Consider the following 22433-nt stretch of genomic DNA (forward strand, 5'->3'; position numbering starts at 1 on the left):
CTGGCACCACTGGCCCCAAAGCAATGCTGCACCCCCAAGTCTGAACATTGGCCCATCTGTCCCCTCCCCCCAGCTCCCTCACCTCCCACCCACCAGTTCCTTGGGAGGGTCCCCCAGCAAAAAGAAAAAAGAAAACCAAGAAAGAGGAGAACTCGTGACAAGAGAGAGACAACGGTTTGCAGTGTTGGGCTACAGACAGCATCAAGGACAGTATCAAGTAGAGACAAGTTCAAGGGCAGAGGGTCAGGCTCCTCACGGGCCAGGGTTCACATCCTAATTCTGCCACTCGTCATTTGGGCTACAGACACTGAGGCTGCAGCTACCTCGTCTGTCAAAAGGGCATGCGGAGTTCCACTCCCGGGACTGGTGTGGAGTTTGGGGTTCAGGTCGCTAGGCTGTGTGGGATGTAGAAGATGACGAATCAATGGCATTTATGAAGTGCCATTATTAAGGGATTCAATGCAATGGAAGCCCATTGGTCGCCACCTGCTCTCTTCGGCCAGCTGCCCAGCACTGGTGATCAGTGGAGTGGGCACTTGCCTCTGGCCATCCTGTGAGACATCGCCCAGGGTCCAGTAGACCTGGATAGCCCCAGCAGGGGAGCAGGAGGTGGAGGGGTGTGCAGTTGTTAGGTTTGGGGTGGTAGAGGACTTGCTTCCTGAAGCCACAGACCTTTCCTTTCCCTCTCCCACTTTCTACCCATCCCATACCCAGAGGATGCTCAGGGCTTACTCAGGTGTCTGTCCTGGAGACAGGGCTTTGGGGACAATCTGTGGTGGTGGGAATTGACCCAAGCGAGGTTGCATGCAAGGCAAGCTCCCTATCCCCTGTACTAACATGTCAGCCCCAAACCAGTCCACTCTTTGGGAAGAACAGGCGTCCCAAGAAAGGTGGGTGCCACCCTACCCAGGAAGACCGCTCCAGGCCTACAGGCACAGACCGGGTGGTGCTCATCAGCCTTGTTCTGGCTGGGAGAAACAGGAAAGAGAACAAGCACAGGATACAAAGAGACGAGGTACCAGGGATCTGAACAATTTTGCATGAATAATTCTTGCAACTGCCTTGCACACATTAATTCATTCAATGAACTTTTATTTGGTCATCAGTAAAATGGGAGGGTGATAGTACTGGATTAGGTCGCTATTCTGTGGCTTACCTGGGACTTGTTGGTGCAAAAGTGCTTAGAGCAACCCAGAAGATTTTATTTTATTTAAAAATTTAAAAAAATTTATTGAGTCACCTTGAGATACACAGTTACAAAGCTGATCACAATCAGGTTTCTGATCCAATGACACCCACCTCTTCACCAATGTTCATTTCCCACCACCAATGACCCCAGTTTCCTTCCCACCCCCCTCCCCTCCCCTCCCCTCCCCTCCCTCTATGAATCCCTGGAAGGCAATTTCCTTCTCTCTCTCTCTTTTTTTTTTTTTTTTTTGCTTTTTGGGTCACACCTGGCGATGCACAGGGGTTACTCCTGGCTCATGCACTCAGTAATTACTCCTGGCGGTGCTCAGGGGACCATATGGGATGAACCCGAGGAATTGAACCCGAGTCGGCCGAGTGCAAGGCAAACTCCCTACCCACTGTGCTATCGCTCCAGCCCCTTTCCTTCTCTCTCTTTCCCTCCCTCTCTCTCTCCCTCTCCTTCTCCCTCTCCTCTCTCTCTCTCACTCTCACCCCTCCTGTGGCCCAGAAGATTTTAATGTGATGATTAACACTATTATAGAACGTGTGCGATGCTTGAAGCAACATATTCTGTGCTAAGGACTCACGGTGTCTAAGTAGTTGGGTCTCCGTTCCCCGCCCCTCCCAGGAGGCCACAGTCAAGGAACAGAAAGGTGCAGGGCTGGGGCAGGGCTGCATAGCCAGGGTGTGGCAGGCTGGGAAACGTCTAGTCTTCTGGTGGGAGGGATGGGGTTTGAACTTGAACCTTGTTCTATCAACCCAGGCCTCAGAAGGTTGGCACGGAGAGAAACACAGAGAGTGTGGAGGAGGCCTCCGGGGAGCTAGAGACAAGCAGAGAGCCGAGGAGAATAGCAGAGGGCAGCGGGGGCCTTGCTGGCTGGCTGGGACTTGTGTGCTTGACCCCAAAGGGTCACTCTCGATGGAACCTCCCCAGCGAAGGCGAGGAGCCGATGACCATTCTAGTTTCAAATGTTGCTTTATAAAATTTAAAAAATATATTTTTTGGTGCCCCACCTGGTGATGCTCAGGGCTTATTGTTGGCAATGCACTAAGGGGTCATTCCTGGTGGGGCTTGGGGGGAACCCAATGGGGTACCAGGGATCAAACCTAATTGGCTGCCTGTAAGGCAAGTGCCCTACCCCCTGTACCATTGCTCTAAATGATGCATTTTCTGCCACTGGCCCCAAAGCTACCCATGGCATATTGGATATGCCAAAGACAGTAACAATGAGTCTCACAATGAGAGACATTACTGGTGCCCTCTCGAACAAATCGATGAGCAATGGGACGACAGTGACAAGTGACAGTGACATCCTTCCAATGGTCCGAATCTCTTGGCCTGACCGGCTACTTCACTAAGGAGGTAAAGTAAAACCCAGAACCTGTCTAGAAATCTTTTTTTCCCACCATTCAGTATGACAGGGAGGTCAGAGCTGAAGACTAAACAGAGGAATCCACAGCATTAGGTCTGAGGGGGGATGAGAGTCAATATTCTATCGGGATGGATGAGGACCAAGTGGCCAATGGCAGCTGGTCCTGCTCCCTGAGTGCTGGCTGGCTCCCAGGCCGAGCTTTACGGGTCTCCTGGGCAAACAGGGCCCCGTTCCTGAAGGTGGCTGTGCTGTGCGTTCTTTCACCTATAGGCTTCTGGGGACGGGGAGGGGCGGGGACGCTCTGCCTTTCCTGGAATCCTGAGGACAGCTGCTCACCAGCCTGGAAATCCCTCCACCCCTGCTCCTGCCTCGTGCCCCGCCCACGATGGCTATCAGTGGGAGGGGCTGGAGGACACAGTTTACTTCTTCTGCACCGAAAGGCCTGGCCAAGTGCCCTTTCCCCTCCCCGCTCCCCTCCTGCCCGCTCGTTGTTTCCTTTGGCACTTGAAGCAGGGCCTTGTGTTATTTCTGGAAGCCGAGAGGGCCTAAAGGATTCAGAGAAGTGCGGGGCCAGGCGGGCCCTGACACTGAAGGTGGTGCTGACTTGGCCTCCCCTGGCCTCCCTGCCTTGCCACCCTCTCCGCAGCAGCAGGTCCCCACAGAGCAGGCTTTGTGTGCGGTTCCAGTGGCCCCGGGGCTGTTCCCAGGGACCTGGAAGGCCAGGAGAGCCGGAGGTCAGGGGGTGCTTTCCATGGCCATCTGTCCCCCCAGTCCTGCCTTCCCCGCCATCCTCTCAGCCCCTTCCCCATCACTCCACCAGCACCGTCTCCTAGCCGGCGTCTTTCCTCGGGACCCCCAAACCAGGCCCCGCCCCCCCACTTTGGGACACCTGTTTGGAACACCTCCCGGCCGGCCTCCCTCCACCTCCACCTCTCTGGGCAGAGCCCCCGTCAAGAGACTTTGTGGCTGCCCCCTTCCCTCTCACTCCAGACCTGGCTCTCCGACAAGGTGGGGCGCTGCTCTGCTTAGCCCGAGCCTCGAGCGTCGGTCAGTGCGGTCAGTGAACGTGCCAAAACTCTGGTCTCCCTTTTACAGGTGAGAAAACTGAGGTTCTAAGAAGGTCTGTGATTGCTGACAGGACCACAGGGCCCACCAATAAAGCAGTTGGGCCCAATTCCCACAAATCTACTCTCTTAGTTTGGATGTGGAGATTTCCCATCCGATCCTGCCTCACTGTTGTGTGAGGAGGATAAAGTCGGGCATACGTTTCAAAGACTGAAAATGTTTTGGAGAAAGGCACTGAAAAAAAAAATCCCAAAATAGACACAACAGTCTGCGTTGTAGCACAGCCGGTAGGGCATTTGCCTTGCATGCAGCCGACCCGGGTTTGATTCCTTTGTCCCTCTCGGAGAGGCCGGCAAGCTACTGAGAGTGTCCCTTCCACATGGCAGAGCCTAGCAAGCTACCTGTGCGTATTCAATATGCCAAAAACAGTAACAACAAGTCTCACAATGGAGACGTTACTGGTGCCCGCTTGAGCAAATCGATGAGCAACAGGATGACAGTGATACAGTGCTATAGTGATATGTGCATATGTATATTATTATATATGTCCAAATATACACAAATATCTAGATAGCCTATGTACACGTATCATACATATTATATATTTCAAAAGGCAGAGAGAGAGATTGAGAGACAAACGCTGAAAGTATCTGCAGCCCTGGGGAGTATCAGCAAGAAGCATCTTTTTTTTTTTTTTTACTCCTTGGAAATCAGGATGTGAAGGGAAAGGAAGGCTCATCCCCACTGCAGGAGTCTCTTCCATCGGCTGTGTGGCCTGGAAGTGTAAAAGCCCTTGCTCGGCATGAATTTATTTCCTTTTCTTTTGTCTCCCAGCCACACCCGGCAGTGCTGAGGGCTTACTCCTACCTCTGCACTCAGGCAGGCTCAGGGGACCGTAGGGGATGCCGGGGGTTGAGCCTGGATGGGCAGCCTGCAAGGCCAACTTCCTATCTGCTGTGCTACACTCCGGCCCCTGGGTTTCCTGGAGAAGAGCTGGGGAAGTGACCGCTCGCACGTTTTCAGTAACAGTGCTGCAAACCACAGAGCCTGAAGAGAAAAAGGAAAAAGGGGAAAGTGTCTGCCACAGAGGCAGGCCAAGGGGGCGGGAGGGAAACTGGGGACACTGGCGGTGGGAAGGGGACACTGGCGAAGGAACGAGTGCTCTTTCCAGCACAACCTGAAACTTGGTAATTCATGGTATCACTGTATCACTATATCACTGTCATCCAGTTGTTCATTGATTTACTCGAGCAGGCACCAGTAATGTCTCCATTCGTCCCAGCTCTGAGATTTTAGCAGCCTCTCCTTACTTGTTTTTCCCAACGATTGGAGGCTCTTTTTAGGGTCAGGGGAATGAGACCTGTTATTGTTACTGTATTTGGCATATCGAATACTCCATGGGGAGCTTGCCAGGCTCTTCTGTGCAGGAGGGAGACTCTCAGTGGCTTGCAGGGCTCTCCGAGAGGCATCTATATATATAACTATATGTACATATATATATTTCTATTTATAATAATGTAATTCATGATGATTCAATAAATTAAAAAAACAATCAGTGATGAGCTCATCTGCCGGCATGTCCCAGGTGGGCCAGACAGTGTCCTAGGCCAGGAGGCCGCACACGAATGTCCACAGGCCACTGTTAAGCAGCAGGCGTGGCCAGCGCCTTTGAAGTGGGAAGTAGGTCAGGACACTGGTTAGGGACCAGCTGCCTGGGGGAGAACTGAGGTATTACAGGGAGTTTGCAGCAGTTTGGGATGTATTCTTTAAGCGTGGCGATCTATCGCCACTGGAGCAAGTCTGAATTCAGAAAGCTGGGAAGCCTTTATTTTAATTTTTAAATTGTTTTTATTTTGGATCACATGCAGTGATGCTCAGGGGTTGCTCCTGACTCTACACTCAGGAATTACTCCTGGTGGTGCTCAGGGGACTGTATGGGCTGCTGGCGATCAAACATGGGTCATTCGTGTGCAAGGCAAACACCCAACTTGCTGTACTGTTGTTCTGGACCCTGGAAAGCTTTTAGTTCTGGGCTGGTACACTCAAATGTCCGGGGGCTCTGGAGGTAATGTTCAGGCCTAAGATCAGCAGAGGTGAGGACAGTGGGGAGTGAGATAGTTACGTCAAATAAACTATTGCTGCTCAATTCATGCCATTTGGGAAGTGGGTTCTGGCTTGCTAGATCCCAATTGCCAGGTGAAGTCTCATGATGATGATGATGATGATGATGATGATGATGATGATGATGATGGTGATGATAAATTTTGGCTTTGGGGCTGCCCCCAGCAGTGCTTAAGGCTTGTTCCTTGCTCTATGCTCAGAGCTCACTCCTGGTAGACTCAGGGAAACCTTTGGGGGTTGCCGGGGATCAAACCACATTGGCTCTTTGCCAGGCAGGTGCTCTACCCTCTGAACTATTGCTCTGGCCCCAAATTCTCATATTGTTTTCGTTCTGATTTGGGCCACACACCATGGTGCTCAGGAATTATGCCTGGCTTTGTGCTCAGGGGCCACTCCTGAATGGCCTAGAGGATCATATTGGGTGCTGGGAACTGAATCCACACATATGGGCTGTGTACACTATCACTCTGCCCCATTGTCTCATGATTTTGAAGGGTAGGCAATGTATTTGCCATGCTAAAGCTTTTCACATTTTTGTGTGTGTCACTTGAATAGTGTTTTCTTCAAATTAAGATTTATTTGGAAAGATGCAGCACTTCTCTGCTAGGAAAGGAGGTAGAGAGATTTCCCCCTCCTTAGTTCTGAGGGCTCTTAGAGAATCACTGCATTAGAACTTGAGATCAGGACTTCCTTTATTTGCGTTTCTCTGAAAATTCACAGGGTGTGTGTGTGTTCTTATATTAGTGGTCTTGCCTCTTTGGGATTTATCTGCAAAATGGGACTAGTTAGACTGACCTCATTGTGCAACTGAATAGACTAGTGAGTTGATAGGCGGAAAGTGCTTAGAATGGGGCCAGCCACGCAATCTGGACTCATTAAATAGTAGTTAGTATTGCACAATCCATACCATTTTAACTGCATCCTCAAACACATCTGGTAAGTTACTGGTGTGTGAGTGCACAGAGTTATTTTCTAGAACATTGAAAAAATGAGGACATTCTATTTTTAACCATGCGAAAGCATTCTTGTATTGGTAGCATGAGTTCCTGTCCAAGGACATTGAAAAAGTGGGAACAGGGCTAGTAAGATGATTCAAAGGCCTGAAACACATAATTTTCATGTGGGAGTCTCAGATTTGAGGTGCAGTACTGTGGTCCTGCAGTACTGTCGGATTGGAGCGATAGCACAGTGGGTAGGGTGTTTGCATTGCACATGGCCTACCCGGGTTCAATTCCCCCATCCCTCTCAGAAAGCCTGGCAAGATACCAAGAACATCCTGTCTGCATGGCAGAGGCTGCCAAGCTACCCGTGGCGTATTCGATATGCCAAAAACAGTAACAACAAGCCTCACAATGGAGATGTTAACTGGTGCCCGCTTGAGCAAATTGATGAACAACGGGACAACAGTTCTACAGAGCAGTGCTACTGTGGTCCTCTGAGTACCACCAGATATGATTCCCAAACAAAAATATATGGGAGTTTATGTAACCTGTAAACAGAATGCCTCCCTCCCCTGACCCAAGCTTTGACACTGGGGTGAAATGAAGGCTGATTTCTAGGGTGCTAGAGGGTGCCAGAAGCTACATGAACAAGCCTGTGAATCTTCAGTGAAATGCCAGCGTTCGGGTCCATGAAGCCCCCACCTCCATTCTTTGCTAAAAGCATGTGATGTCTTCTCAGGGTACTCTTAGAAAAAACATATTTCTAAGCAAGTTCCTTATCATCGTTTGCAATTGAATGGTTGCCTCTATGCCCTTCTTAAAGAAATTCTGGAGCCGATCTTGTTTATTTTATTAGCATCTTACTGGAGGTTAGAGTGGAGGTGGGGAGTTCATGGACCCACATTCTGGCATGTCACTGAAGATTTACGGGCTTGTTCATCATGTAGTTTCTGGCAGCCTCTACCACCCTAGCAAGAGTATGGATGGGGCAGGGGAGGCTTTGAGTTATAAATAAAACTTGCGATGAAAATAGATACGCAGTAGAATCATAAATCGGCAGATGGCAAGAGTCATTTGAAGTTAGAGCTTTGGGTTGGACCCTCTGCTGCAGAACCTGATCTTTCCCTCCTGCTGGTCAGGGAGTAGAGGGAAACTTTGTGAAGTCAGATGAATCCATGGCTAAAGAGGCCCCATGTGCCTCTTGTTCCCGGTCTCCAGCCTGGAATTCTGTTAACCATTTCCAGAAGTCCGGAGCTGCAGTACTGTGTGGAACGTGTGAACTTGGACTGTGGTGATGAGGGTCTCTGATTGGTAACCCCCACACTACATTCTATTAGTTGTGCAACCCTAACACAATCTCCTAACCTCTCTGAAGCCTCCAGCCTTTTGAATTTTCACATGTGAAGCAGGAATAGTATCAAAATTGACCTTTCAGAATAACAAGATATGGGGCTAGATAGTATATATGGGGTGTACTATCTAGATATGTACATACAAGATATGGGGTGGATAGTACAGTGGATAGGGCGTTTGCCTTAGGAGTAACCCGTGAGCATCACCAGGTGTGATCCAAAAAGCAAAATCAGGAAAAAATAAAGGAAAAAAACCAACAAGATACAAGCTATAAGGCACATTGAGAACCTAGCTGAGTTAACTGGGCAGCAGTAAGCTTTAGCTGGAATCTATCGGCAGTTAGTGATTAGTTAGGGAGTCTTTGTCAGATCCCTGGAAAATGAGGTCTTCCCCACTGGGGCCCCTGTCCAGCGAAGAGGAGAAGCCAGAACAAAGCTGGCCAGGGCTTGGCCGGGGGAGGCAGACAGTCTGGGGCACAGGTGGCCGAGTTCCACAGCCACAGTCCCACACTGTAATTAGTGTGATTTATTAGCATCAGGAATTGGGAAAGTGTTTTGCCCAGGGCAGCCCTGAAGAGAATGGGTGCAGGCATGGGGTGGCACGGGGCCCCACTCATTGCGGTTTTCACTGAAAGGGAGAACTTGACGAGTGAAAACCTGAAATGACAAATGGCTTCCAGACTGCCACCCGGGGCCCGCCCAGCCCCATCCAGAGACCCTTCTTGGTTTTGCTCGCTGCCTGTGGAATGACATAGCCCCTGAGATGGAAAACAATACATCATACAAGTGTAAGGAGCTGGGTGAAGACAGGGCGGTGGGTCCTCGGCCCAAAGAGGCGTGACTGAGGCCCTGGCTGAGGGTGTGGCTATGGCGGTGCAAAGTTAGGATGGAGCACTGAGTCTCAGACACTTGTCAGAGATGCTGGTGGTGGCTAAGGTCGGGGTCCCTTCCCTCAGGGCTTCCTGGAATGTGACTCCTGTCCCATGGCTCTCTGTGACGTTCTCAGTGATTTTGCTTTTACTTCTCTGGTTTTGACTTAGAAAGTTTGTATCTGTTCATTCACTTCGAAACCCATCACCTGATTTTGCTGGGAAAGGGCCATCTGAACCCCATTTTAACTCACGTTCATGCTCAACATCAGTGAGTCTTGTATTTTTTTTAAAAAAGCATTTTGGTGCAGGGCTGGAGCAATAGCACAGCGGGTAGGGTGTTTGCCTTGCACGCGGCCGACCCAGGTTCGAATCCCAGCATCCCATATGGTCCCCTGAGCACTGCCAGGAGTAATTCCTGAGTGCAGAGCCAGGAGTAACCCTTGTGCATCGCTGGGTATGACCACGCCCCTCCTCCCCCAAATAAAGCATTTTGGTGGGGTGGGTGGGATTTGGGCTAACTACACTGGTCTTGCTGAGGGCTCACTGCCAGTGGCGGGTGCTTAGGGGACCATAGAGGGTGTCCAGGGTGGAATCTGGGTCAACCTTGTGCAAGGCAAGCGCTGTGCTCTCACTCTCGCCCCTTAAAGCTCTTCCTTCAACTAAACCTGCCGTGTGTAATGACAGCTAATCTACTGCTGAGCCCTCGGGCTGGGCGGGTGCTCCTGCTCGCCCCAGCACCGAGCCAGGAGGCCCCGCCTCTACGGAGTTAACAGAGCAGGCCAGGTGGCATTTTCCTTGTGGTCATTTGGTCAGTCTGATGAGTGGCTAGGTCGCCTCTCGGGCCCCTGAGCCGGCCTTGGTGAGCGCTGCATGCGACACTGCCTCAGAGTGAGAGCTGGGGCCTTGCTTGGGAGAGAGGAGGGAGAGACAGCGGGAACCTGGGCCTTCTCGGCCCCTCTGCAGGCCCGCAGGGACCTCCAGGAACCCTCGGCGACGCCAACCTAGGAACCTCTGCTGAGAAATTTCATCCCGACCCCAAAGCCCAGAGGACGCCACAGGCTATTAATCAGGATTGAGGTGTGAGGGTTGCAGAGGGTCAGAGGAAGTTTCAGAAAGTTGGGGTGAGGCCAAAGTACCCCTAACGCTCCTCATGCTTGATTACGGGAACTTGATGGGAGAAATAACCTTTTTTTTTTTTTTTTGCTTTTTGGGTCACACACAGCTATGCTCAGGGGTTACTCCTGGCTCTGCACTCAGGAATTACTCCTGACAGTGGCTTGGGGGACCATAAGGGAAGCTGGGAATCGAACCCGGGTCAGCCGCGTGCAAGGCAAATGCCCTACCCGCTGTGCTCTCGCTCCAGCCCCAAGGGAGAAATAACCTTTTAAAACCCTCTAATCACTGTGAAATGGATGCAGCCCTCACCCTTACATGCTGGGAGAGAATGTCCCAGTGTTGAAACCTATTAATTAATTATTATTATGTTTTTTTTTTTCTGGGGGGTGGGGTTCACACCTGGCTGTGCTCAGATATCACTCCTGGTGGAGCTCCGAGGACCATATGTGGAGCTGGGGATCAAACTGGGGTCAGTTGCGTACAAGGCAAGCACCATCCCTGCTGGACTAGCTCTCCAGCCCCCATGGTCCTTTGTTTTAAAAAGAAGCCCGTGGCAGACCAGGGTGAGCGAACGGAATCCGAGAGTCTTTGCAAATGGTGCCGCTCCACGCTGAGTGGAGTGCAGCCAGGCAGAATCCCCACATCAAAGAGCGGCTCCCTTCTGCCAGGGGGAGCCCCCGAGGGCGCAGCTCCAGCCAGGCCTTCCTGTCCCCCACGAGACACCCCGACCCAGCGGTCTTGCAACCCCATCTCTCTCTCTCTCTCCCTCCCTCTCTCTCTCTCTCTCTCTCTCTCTCTCTCTCTGCACTTTTAAAAGTTCTGAACTGGAACCGGGCAGCTGGGGGTCTGTGTGGTTGTTTTTACACCTTACTGGGTGTCATAAAAGGGTCCCTGGGAGGGGGGACCTCCACAGAGCCCTGAGTCTGTGTCCCCGCAGCTAGACGAGGCAGACGCTGACACAGTTAGGGAGAGAGTCTCCTGCAACTACGAGCTGCAGGCCTTGAACTCCCAGGGGAAGCTGCCACTGGGACAGGGCTGAAGTTAAGGAGAGATGTGTCCCTCTCCTGAGGAAGACAGGAGGGTATGCAGAGCAGTGTGGCCGCGTGACTATCCCCTGTCTCCCTGTCAGCCGAGCCTTCTGCTAGTCCTCCAACAGGTATGTGGCATCTCTGAGGAAGAGAGGGGTTGGAGGTGCCGCTGGCTGGGTTTCCTCCCACTGGTGTGTCTGAGGAGGTCAGGCCTGAGAGGCTCACCTCGAGGCACTTGTGTGAACCACCCCCTCACGCCCGACTGGGACCCGTTGGAGGTCAGAGACCCTCGGCTCCCCGTGAAACGCAGAGGTCTGCACGGCCAGGCTGATGCCTGACTCCTCACACGGGAAATATCAGAAACCATGTCCCCTCCTGGAGGAAACGGAAATTTTCAACAGCCTCACACCAACGCGGGAACTTCTATTCTCTCAGTGAGGGAACGAGGCTATATTTGTGCTGTTGCTTAGTGCAGGCTTCAGAGAAGCTTCTGGAAAGAAGCCTCAGCATGACCAGGTCCAACCTCCATTCTACTGTTGGAAAACAGGAGCCCTCAGACAAAGAAAGACCGTAAGTGTCCAATATGGGGGCACTTAAACTCCTCTGGCTGTCCGGGTTGGGATCACTTCAGGCCAGGTTTCTCGGTGGCACAATAGATGTCAGGCAAAACAGACCATTTAAACCCCCTTTCCTTGTGGAGTTCATGGGTCTTCAGTTCATTCACACTACTGTCACCAGTTCCCACTATCCATGTCTAGAATGTTCCATACCCTGATACGAACTCTTCCTTGCAAAACACAGGTGTGTGTTTGCCATGAGGCTGAGTGAACTCGTCTCTCTCTCTCTGTTTCTGTCTCTCTCTCTCCCTCTCTCCTCACAGCTCTCCCAGGGAGGAGCCATGAGCCCCAGACCCACTTTCTCGAGGGGAACTTAGAGCTACAGAGTGCCAGTTGGGCAAGGGGAGGCCTGAGTTTGAGGGGGAGCCCACTTCTTCAAGACCTGGGTCATTGTACGGGGCAGGAGGGGGAGGCCAGCCCTGGTGTCTGGCAGCCTTGACCGGTGCTACCACATGGCAGGAGGGGCAGGAAGAGGGGCCTCTCACGGAGGCAGGGTGGCTTATGCACGGCCAGAGGGAAGGGCTTGGAGTCGGGCCCAGAGGCCCAGAAGCGGCACAAACCTCCCTTCTCCCTCTTCGCTTCGAATCTCCCCTCAACCCAGGTTCCCCAGAGAGATGGGAGACCAGCCGATGGTGCGCCTTCCTTATCATCCTGAAAGCCCAGTGCCTCTGCAGCCTAAAGGGGAATGGTGATCTGTATCTGTGTCCTGCGGGGTGTGTGTGTGGCGGGGGGGAATGCAGGTGTCAGCTGTGTGCAGGGGGTGGGGGCAGGGCCCAGGGTGGACTTAGCTTGCCTCTAGCCCGTCTGTACAGCCCTGCCTTCTGGCCAAGAGCCAGGGGCATCCTGGGGTGGGCGTTTGGCGGCATCCTCACATCCGTCTCTTTTGAGCCCCGCCAGGCCAGGATGCACAGGGTTAAAGCTTGGGAGGACGGACAGCGAGATTAGCCCTGGCCTCCCCCGCCCTGGGGCTGTGCACCTGCTCCCCAGCAGCCAGCCGGCCGGCTGAGCCAGCCTGTGATGTGCACTCACCCAAGCTCCCGGGGACAGGCGCTCAGAAGGGTTTCTGGGGCAAAGCTCAACCGGCCTCCCTCTGGCATGAGATTTGCACGGGGCCCCATACTTCTTGCTCAGGTGGAGCAAACTTGGCCAGGAGAGGAGGAGGAGGAGGGGAGGGGTGGGTGTCCTGGGAGACGTGAGGGGACTCAGGGAGGCTGACCACTTTGCTCTGTGCCCGCCTATTGCATGAACACGCTGGGGCTGTCTTAGCCCCTCAGCAACTCTCTTCAGCCCTGCAACAGCGAGCCCAGCAGAAGCACAGAGAAGAACCACATCGGTAGTGAGAGTATTATTAGTGTAGTGACTGCGTTAGCATTTTCTGTGGTATTAATGCCTCCTATAGAACAACCTTGCAAGACACTTAAGAAGATGAGGAAGTCCACTCAACTTGCACGAGGCTCAGCAAGCTGTGAGACCTTAGGCAAGTCACTTAACTTCTCAGTTTCACTGTCTATAAAATGGGGATACTGGGGCTGGGGTGTCAGCTCAGAGAACTGGAGCACATGCTTCGCATGAGGAAGCCCTGAGTTCTTTCCCCTGTACCACATGGTCCTACAAGAACGCCAGGAACAAACCCTGAGCAATATGCTGGGAGTAAACTCCCGAACGATGGGGTCCCATTGGATGTTTACATCTCATAGGGCCTCCATCAAGAGGGGATGGCGTTTCGCCCAGCTCTGTCTCTCTGCAGAGCAAGATCCTGCCACGGTAAGAGACAATTGAGATGACTGTGTATCACATGGTCCAGACGCAGGACCGTCTCACCACTCACTAGTGTCCACAGAGTAAGCCTGAGAGATGGGCACCATTGTGCCTCTCTGGTCTGTTAACAAAAGGAGGCTCAGAAAGGTCATAGACCTGGGAGGAGGTCACAGGAGAGGACTCTGCAGCGGCCCCACTCTCTGCGTCCCGGAGTCCCCTCTTGTCCTTAACTTCCGTCCCGAACATGGTGAGGGGGGCGTTTCCTGAGGCCAGCACCCCACCCTGCCCCAGGCCAGCTCACCTGTCTGATGCTCAAAGGTGGGATAATACTCTTCATTGCTGAACAGGTCCGTCCACGACATCAGGGGGTCACAAAAGGACGGGTTGGGCAGGAAGGTGCTGTGTGTCACGGAGTCCAACATCGCCCTGGAACGGAGGGAGAAGCTGTGAGGAGGTGGCCGAGGTGCCCAGCCCAGCCCAGCCCGGACAGCCCTCCCTCGGGGGGGAGCACTTCGCAAATAGCTCGGAGGAACTGGGAGCCTGTGCAGGTGTGTCCCCCAGGCAGCTGGAGGAGCTGAGCCACCGTCTGCTTCTCCCCCTCGAAGAGGTGACAGAGCTGAGGCAGAGATGCTAGGAACTGGGTGGGGGGGGACAGAAGCGCTTTCTGCAACAGGAGCTCTTCCTCTCCTTTGCCAGTTGGCCCACCTCTGCCTTCCGGTTTACAACATTGAACAATAGGTTGCTGAAAGCCCGGCAGGAATTGCCTGTTAGAAGTGAATATACCTGCAAATCCTTAGCCATAACTCTGACAGCTGAAAGCTCCCCGTGGAAAAGTGTGTGTTGGGGATTACGTTTCCCAGAGAAAGCCAATCCCAAATGAGTATCCTTGAGCTATATAGATTGTGATTTGCATATCCATTACCTGCAGACATGTTTATCTTTATATAAAACTATACATGCACGTGGTTTTATAAGGTGACTCCTAGTTTCATTTATTCCCTTTGAGAATATTCATAGGATGCCTTGTAGAAATATTGTGTTGAAACAGTTGCGGCAATCAATACCTTGAGGGGGTTATTTTCTATTCCGTGATGAATGAATACACCTTCCTACCGTGTGCATGGCCTTCTAAATACCTGAAGAATTCTGAATTCTGCAGCACAGCTAGCCCCGGGGTTTTAGACCAAGGGTGAGGGCCTGTGATGATGATAACGAACAGCTTACGTGGGTTCCATGAGAGCATGTTGAGGATATCTTACATGTGTTCTGCATGGTTCCCTGAGAATGACCACTCCAGGATGTGTGATGGAGGTCACTTTCGCCCACAGAGGAGGGACCGATACTCTGAGACTCTGGGTAATGTGGTTCTAATCACTTGGTTGGCAGGTTTGTCTATCTAAAAAACCCGGCGCTCCTGAAAGGGGTGCTCCATGCCTTAGACCCGCTAACTGAGCAGGATGCTTCTGTAGAAGGCCTTGAGGCAAGGGTGGACACAGGGCAGGGGGAAAATGGGCCTAGGGACCCCCGTACCCACATACCTGCCTCCTCCTTCAAGCTGCCTCTTGGCTGATTCCCAGCTTCCCCCAACTCTGAAACAAGGATGCATGCTCGGGGGAGGGGGTGGGGAGGGCTTGAAAAATTGATTCACTTAGACTGTCTCTACTGGTGATTGCAACAGTGAACACTGAGAAGATGGGGCAGGAGCAGAAAGAGGGCGATCCTACCCCCGTTTTGCGAAGGGAACGGAGCAGTTCAAGATCAGGCAGTTGGTAAGAGTCAGAGAAAAGACTGGATGAGAGGTGTTGGAATACTTGAGCAGAAGGAACGTTAAAAGGGTCAGGAACTTATCGATCATCTAGATTGGTGTTTCTCAAACTAGCCATTGGCCCGCAGCCACAATAACTGACTTAATATACTAAAAAACATAAGCTCAACTCCCTTGGAGTTTTAACATAACTATATTTATTGAAAAGGGGAAAAGTTATATAATCACCAGAAGGGCAGTAGTCTTTTAACATGCATGAAAAGAAAGACACAAGCATTTAAAATAAAAATTATTCATCCATGTGTCACCTGAATCAGTTAGCAAACAACCCACAGGCCCAATCCAGCCCACAATCTATTTTTGAACAACCTGCAGCTAAAAAAAAAAACAAACCGATCTTACATTTTTAAATGGTTACATTTTAAAATGGTTATGTAAGGTCCCACCTTGCATCCTCAAATTTGCCTTTTGGTTTTATATTTCTGAAAATATTATTTTCTGGCCTTTTAGGGAAAAGTGTGCTTATACCCGACTGGATTCATCTTGTCTATTATGAATAGATGGAGAAGTGTTTTGGAGATAGGGGAAAGGAGTTTGTTCTATCTTTCCTTTCACTCTAATCTTTTACAGTCAAGAAAATGAAGTCTTGGGATAGTTCGTTCACAGTGATGTAGACCAAGGGCGACTGTGTTGCATTTGCAGAAAGCTCCTTAGTTTTTCAACTCTTGGCCCTTCGGCTTCTCTTTCTAAGACACACTCATGGTTGACTTTCTCCCATGGACCCTCCTAGACACATTTACCTTTCAAATATCATTTTACGACTGTGTGTGGGGTGGCGGTGAGGGTTGTGTAACGGCAGAACCAAAGGTCAATTCTTGGGAGGGTGTTTGCAAAGCTACCGTCATTTTCGCTGTTAAAAAAGGAACAGAGGGTGCCGAGGGGGTGCTGCAGCAGGGAAGGCACTAGCCTTGCAAGTTGGCTGACCCTGGTTCAATCCTGGGGCACCCCGTTGGGTGCCCTGAGCCCTGCCAGGAGCGATGCTTGAACATAATAACCTTTGGGTATGGTCCAAGAACCCCCTTCCGCACTAACTCACAGAACCACATTTCCTACACAGAGAATGAACGGAGTTTAAATTCCATACATCAGCATTCTTCCCGGGAGAGCCACATCTTGGGAGTCGCCACACTGCCGGGGAGGCCTGTTTCCAGATGCCCAGTGAGGGGTTAAAGCGCCCGGTGCCCTATCATACTCCCACATCTCCCTCCAGGAGACATATCAAGCAGAGGTCAAGGCTGCCTGGGTTTGGGCTCAGATTTTCCCATGGATTGGCTGGTTTTATATCCTGAGTGGGAGGCAAGCAGAGGAGGGGAGGGGCAGGGAGGTTAGGAGGGAGGGATGGGTCTCTGCTGCCCAAGTTCCTTCTGCTTACCGGACTTGACCTCTGAAAGCTCCTCTAGATGTGGACGAAAGGGAAATACGCCCCCCCCCCCTTGCCCCTTGGAGGTCACCACCGGAGGGGGAAGGATGACCCACCTCTGATTTGACCTTCAGTGGGTTTGGAGAGAAGAACGGGTGGATTCAAAGTGAAAGCACACAGAGAACAGTCACCCGTAAGAACCCTCTGATTAAAAGTCCCACACTAGGGGCCGGACAGATAGTACAGTGGGTAGGGCATTTGTCTCGAGTGCTCAATCCGTGGCATGCTATATGGTCCCCTGAGCCCCCCCAGGAGTGATCCCTGAGTGCAGAGCCAGGAGTAAACTGTGAGCACCCCTGCGTCTGCTTTTCTCCTGCACCCCCCCCCACAAAAAAAAAAAAAGAAAACAAATTTCACAGTGGGCACAAGCTCACTCTTCCATGGCGATGCCTGACAAAGAGCTCTCAGAAGTCATTGGATTTATCCAAAACTTAGCAATCCTTTTGTTCAATCAGGTCTTTTCCCCTTGAAGGTTTCCTTCCCCTCTTCCTCCTCACCCCAGCCCACTCACTTTGCTCTGTACTGTACTGTCTGTCTGTCAGGCGGAGCACAGCACGTATCTGATTCCCTTTGGTAATTTCTTCCTTGGGCAAATTATATCTATTAAGTTTTCTTAAAGGGCTCTCTCCATTTGTACAATGGGCTATTTTTTCTTCGGTAATTATTTCAAGCTTTTGGGGAAAATGGCTTTTAGAACAGCAGGTTGTTTTTTTTTTTTCTTTTACTCTTTTTTTTTGCTCTTGGGGTAGGAGGGGTGTTATTAAGTCTGGGTTTTCCACAAAAGACGGGGCACTCAGCAGCACGCACTCAGGTGGAGGCTCCCGCATAAGGGCGGCTTTGTGTTAGCAGCCCTGGCCCTGGAAGCCTGCTAAGTTCTCGCAATAATCGGACAATTTAGCTCTTAACGTTTTTTGTAATGTAGGTGGAGGCAGGCGGGTGGGAAGCAACAGCCGTCTGGGGCCCCTATCTCTGTGGGGACCTTCGGGCCCAGGATGTGGAGGCCTCAGCACAAAGCTGGAACGTACCTTCCCCAAAGGGGAGGGCGACAGGATTCTGAGAGGGAAAGGATTGGTTGTCGGGAGAGTCAAAAAACAAAACAAAACTAGACAAAACCCATGACCTTAGACCTCCCCCTGTTTCCTGAGGCTGCAAAGGAGCCTAGATAATGTAAAACTGGACAGTTGGGCGCGGGGTGGCAATCAGGAAATATGGATCTAGAAGTCTCCTGGGGAGAGGGCACTGAGCACTGTAGCACTGTCTTCCTGTTGTTCATTGATTTGCTCGAGTGGGCACCAGTAATGTCTCCATTGTGAGACTTGTCGTTACTGTTTTTGGCATATCGAATATGCCACAGAGAGCATGCCAGGCTCTGCCATGCAGGCTGAAAAGAGAACAAATGCTAAGAAGCCCTGGGTTGGACCAGCAATCAGCAGGACAAAAGGGCTCATGTGGTCTAGGCCACGGCTCAAGCCAGGCCTTTTGTTTTTCAAGAGGTTGAAAGGGAAAGACCACGGGAAGGACAGTCTCCATTCTCTCTCTTGGGTCTCTCCAAATCTCACCGTTTCACCTGAATGCATTGATGTCAGGGACCCAAGATCTAGGGACCTAAATGTCCTAGCGTTAAATACATACATACATATATATTTATAGCTTTATTAAGTCATTGCGGGGCTAGAGCCATAGCACAGTGGGTAGGGCATTTGCCTTGCATGCGGCCGACCTGGGTTCGATCCTTCCGTTCCTTTCAGAGAGCCCGGCAAGCTACCTATACTCTCAGGGTATCCCGCCCGCATGGCAGAGCCTGGCAAGCTACCCATGGCATATTCAATACGCCAAAAACAGTAACAACAAATCTCACAATGGAGATGTTACTGGTGCCCACTTGAGCAAATTGATGAACAATGGGACGAGAGTGCTACAGTACTACTAAGTCATCACTTTAGATATAGACATACAATATTCCAACGCCAATCTCACCACCACTTGCCTTCCCACCACCATTATTTCCAGTTTTCCCATTCACCCCTTAAGTCTTCTCCCATAGCAGGCCCTCAATCATTTATTTTATATAGCTTATTATAAATAATTTGCTAAAAGAATGATCAAAAAATGTTTCCTTAGAAGAAAGTTACCAAAGATTGTCGTATCTCACCACTTCATATGTTTCTTGAATGGGGGGGAGTCTTCCAAGTGGGGCATTTAGGAATATTTTCAGTGATACTCAGACTTCCCAGGCCAGATGCTACCATGACCAGCATGGGACCTCCAGTGGAGCTTTGGGGGTTTATGGTGCCATGGATAGAATCAAGCATGCACCTTTGACGCTGAGCTCTGACACTGACCTCCTGGCTTCACGGCGTTCTGTCTGCCGGAGCCAAGACCTATTCTTTGCACACTTGCCCGCACGCGGGTTCTGCCTGGATATTGCAGCAGTCGAACAAACGCACCGAAGTGAGATCAAATCTAACCACGCCAAATGGGTTCAACATTCAGCTCTGAAATAGCCCTCGATTTCCTCTATTCTCGTCTCTTCTCCCTGGCTCATTGTCTTTAGTGGGGGCTCTGGACCTGCCTCACCAGGGCTAGACAGGCCCCTGAAGTGCTCTGCATCCATGCTACTCATTGCCCGGCCACGGACCCACAGCTGTTAGAGTCAGCACCCCCCACCCTCCATGCCCACTCGCAAGTAGGAGAGGCTCAAGCGCGATTCCCAGGGGCACCAGCAGGGCCGGCTGTGGGTCCCTTTGGAGGGAGACAGCGATGGCATGGAAGCTGCATCCCGGAGGCCTCCAGGGGCCTCCTCCCACTGTGGAGAGCCGCCTCACTCACCCCGTGTGCACCGGGAGGGTCCACCGAGCCAGAGGGACAGGCCTGTGGGCTTCTGGCCCCCACACGGTTCAGGCAGCAATCACGGTGTCCATGACTTGAGCCACCGGGCACCTCTGCTCAGTCTTCATTGGCTGCGGGGGTGGGGGAGAAGGAGCAAGGCGCCCAGCCCTGGCCAGTTTGCTAGAGGAGGAAAATTCCTTCCTGACCCCGGCTGAGATCAGCAGCTTCACTCCGGGCATGTGACCAACAAATCCACCCAATGAAGCATCTAGACCTTCTCTATGTGGCACCCAAGTAGGACCAGGCGGGACCAGGTAGAAACCAGGACAAGGAGGGCCAGAGGGGACCTGCCCTCACCCAACCCTCTGCACAGTCTCCGGGGGAAGTCAACGAGTCTCCGTGACACCCAGATATCCGAGGGGTCCCCATCCCTCCTGATGAAGGGGACCCACGCGGAGAAGCCCTGTGGCTTGTTTCGACACAGGCAGTTGGAGGACTGTGGGTTGGGTGCTTGAGTGTTTGTTCTTTGCGGAGAGAGCACAGCTGCTGTGTGAACGGGCTTGTTGACGCTTTGCCAAGTGATGCCTCCACTTCCTTCCCCTCGCTTAGGGAATGCACTTGTTGACTTTTTAAAAAGTTGTTTCCCTTGGGGAGCAGTACAGACCTCCACCTTCTCCCTAAGGGATGCCGCCGGCTTCATGAGGGGCTCTTGTGCGGAGCTCATTGGTTTGGGATTAAATCCGCTGGGGGCTCAGTCCTGCTTCTGCCATCCCTCAGTCTCGGGATTTGGGGCCAGCCTGCTGAATTGCTTTCTTTTTGTTCCCTACAGGTGGGGTATATAAAAACCCACAACCGTCTCTGACTTCTGTCTTCTCGTTTGCATTTCTAAACTGAGGATTGGTGAGACCCCATCCTCAGGATCCCATAAGGATTTGCTATGATATTCCATAATATCTTCAGGAGAAAGAACCCGCATTGCATCTACCCATTCCCCCCCACCCCAAATTGGCCAGTTGCTGCCAATGAGTCTAGAAGGTGCAGGCAAGTCCAGTGCGTAAACGCCTGCCCAGAGCACTTTGAATCACCAAAAACCATTCTGACCGAAAACGTGGGCTTTCCCTGAACACTGCCCGCTGCCCCTAGTCTCAGAACTCGACGAGAATACAAAGCGGTGTCTCCTTCTAGGCCTCTGTTTCCTCAGGTATGAAAGAAACAGCTTGCACCTCAATGAACGCTTTCCAAAGTGGGTTCCCAGCTTGAAACGGGAGCATGTGCTACCCGGAGCTGCCAGCAGGGGGCGAGGGCACAAGCCCGCTTTGAAACGGCTTGAGCAGCCAGTGGAAAAACCCTGACCATTGCTTTTCCGGGAAACATTCGGTTCGCAGGTGGTGCTGCGAGAAGGCAATGTGGGTGTTCGCTTTTTTCTGTTTTAAAAATTATTTTGCGCACATTCCTAAAACAATGTCCCGAATGGGAGCAAGGCAACTCTCAGTTTTATACTAGGTGGGGCTAAGAGGTGGGGACAATGATGTCAAATCAGCCAAAAGGAAAGGAGGGGTTAAACCAGAGGCCGGTGCATTTTTCTAGAGACTGAACACTTTTTTTTTTTTTTAGTGTAAAACTCCAGCTTTCTTCATAAAAGCAAGTGTCTTTAGAAAGCTTGAGAACTGGGTACCTCTATGCATTCTCTCTGGGTTCCTCTGGGTTCAGCTGAGTGATTCCCTGGGTCAATGGGGGCATGCGAGTGGGGGGGTGGAGGGTGGGGTTGCGGGGGGGGTTGGCTGCTGAGGAAGGGGGGGGTCCAGGGCCCCAGGAGGCAAAGCTGCATCTTGCAGGTAAGCAGTTCAATCCCAGTCCAACAGCTCCGGGGAGGCACGGTGACGAAAGCGGCAGACGGCCGGCCCTCTGGCGCTGAGGATGGACTCGCTCGCAGACCCGGGCCCCAGCCGCTAAGCCCTGACACCCCCTACAATTCCTCCGAAAGAGCAAAGAAAAGGTGCTTACGTGAGGACAGCGGTGACTAGGTCCAAAGAGGAGGCTTTGAAGGCAAGAGAAGGCAGGCGCTCCCAGCACTGGCGCGCGCAGTGGAACTCGGGCACCTGTAGCCTTGTGATATAAGTAACACCTACAGACAGGTCCGTTTGGTTTTTCAGGTTTACGCACAGCCCCTTTGATGACGGTGACATACAGTGTGACACAGCTCCTTGGAGGGGGGGGGCTGGCTCTCACATGCAGAAAGTTTACCTTTATCCTGCTTTTGTGCCCAGCTCTCCCCTCAACCGCCCCCACCCTCCACCCTCCCCGCCCCAGCCCAGGGGACTCAGTAAACAAGCCCAGAATTCTTGCCTCTGGGAGCTTTGCGGGATCCTGCGTGGACTAGCAATTCTTGTTTGTGCTATGTGTGTGTGTGTGTGTGTGTGTGTGTCGGGGTGGGGGGTGGGGGTGAGGGGGGAGCAACTCCAGAACCGCTGGGATGTCAACCCTGCACATGGGAGGGAGTCCCACACCTCTGCCATGCCATGCCATGCTTCCCTGCACAAAGGGCAGGATGGGGCAGTGGGTAAGCACGCAGGCTTTGCAGAGAGATGGCTGGGGAGTCCCATTCCAGGGGCCTTCATTTTCAGCTGTATCACCTGGAGTAAAGAGCCAGGCTGACCCTCTGCCACAAGGAACAGCACCAACCCACAGTGCCGGTGAAGTGCCCGGTAAGGTGCTAGCCTGAGGGTCCGAGTGTTTTCCTCTATGGGGTGTGTTCATCCGAGACGCTCTTCTAGAGCATTTCCTCCAACCTGTGACTCCCCTCCAGGGGAAGGGAGCAGACAGGGCACAGAACCCGAGTCAATACCCCTCTACTTTTTATTTTTTATTTTTTTTCACTTGAGGCACTGTTGGGACATCAGACACAAAACTTATTCTGCTTCTTTCTTG

The 22433-nt window shown here is 51.9% G+C and overlaps 1 protein-coding gene across 3 annotated transcripts in view; it reads right to left on the minus strand.

Annotated features, from left to right (window-relative positions):
• ELF5 (E74 like ETS transcription factor 5) overlaps nucleotides 1–21590 on the minus strand; it is a 38801-nt gene extending 17211 nt beyond the window's left edge. For 2 of the 3 annotated variants that reach the window (XM_055141961.1, XM_055141958.1), the window contains exons 1-2: nucleotides 21510–21590; nucleotides 13733–13857 (exon numbers count right to left, since the gene is read on the minus strand). In XM_055141961.1, the coding sequence (XP_054997936.1) occupies nucleotides 13733–13853 (121 nt within the window). In that variant the 5' untranslated portion in view covers nucleotides 13854–13857; nucleotides 21510–21590. Of the gene's footprint in view, nucleotides 1–13732; nucleotides 13858–14136; nucleotides 14150–21509 lie in introns of those variants that run through there. The other variant, XM_055141960.1, reaches the window with a different exon arrangement.
• Nucleotides 21591–22433: the final 843 nt, after the last annotated feature.

Source organism: Sorex araneus, chromosome 6 (genome assembly GCF_027595985.1).
Source record: "Sorex araneus isolate mSorAra2 chromosome 6, mSorAra2.pri, whole genome shotgun sequence".
Classification (NCBI taxonomy): domain Eukaryota; kingdom Metazoa; phylum Chordata; class Mammalia; order Eulipotyphla; family Soricidae; genus Sorex; species Sorex araneus.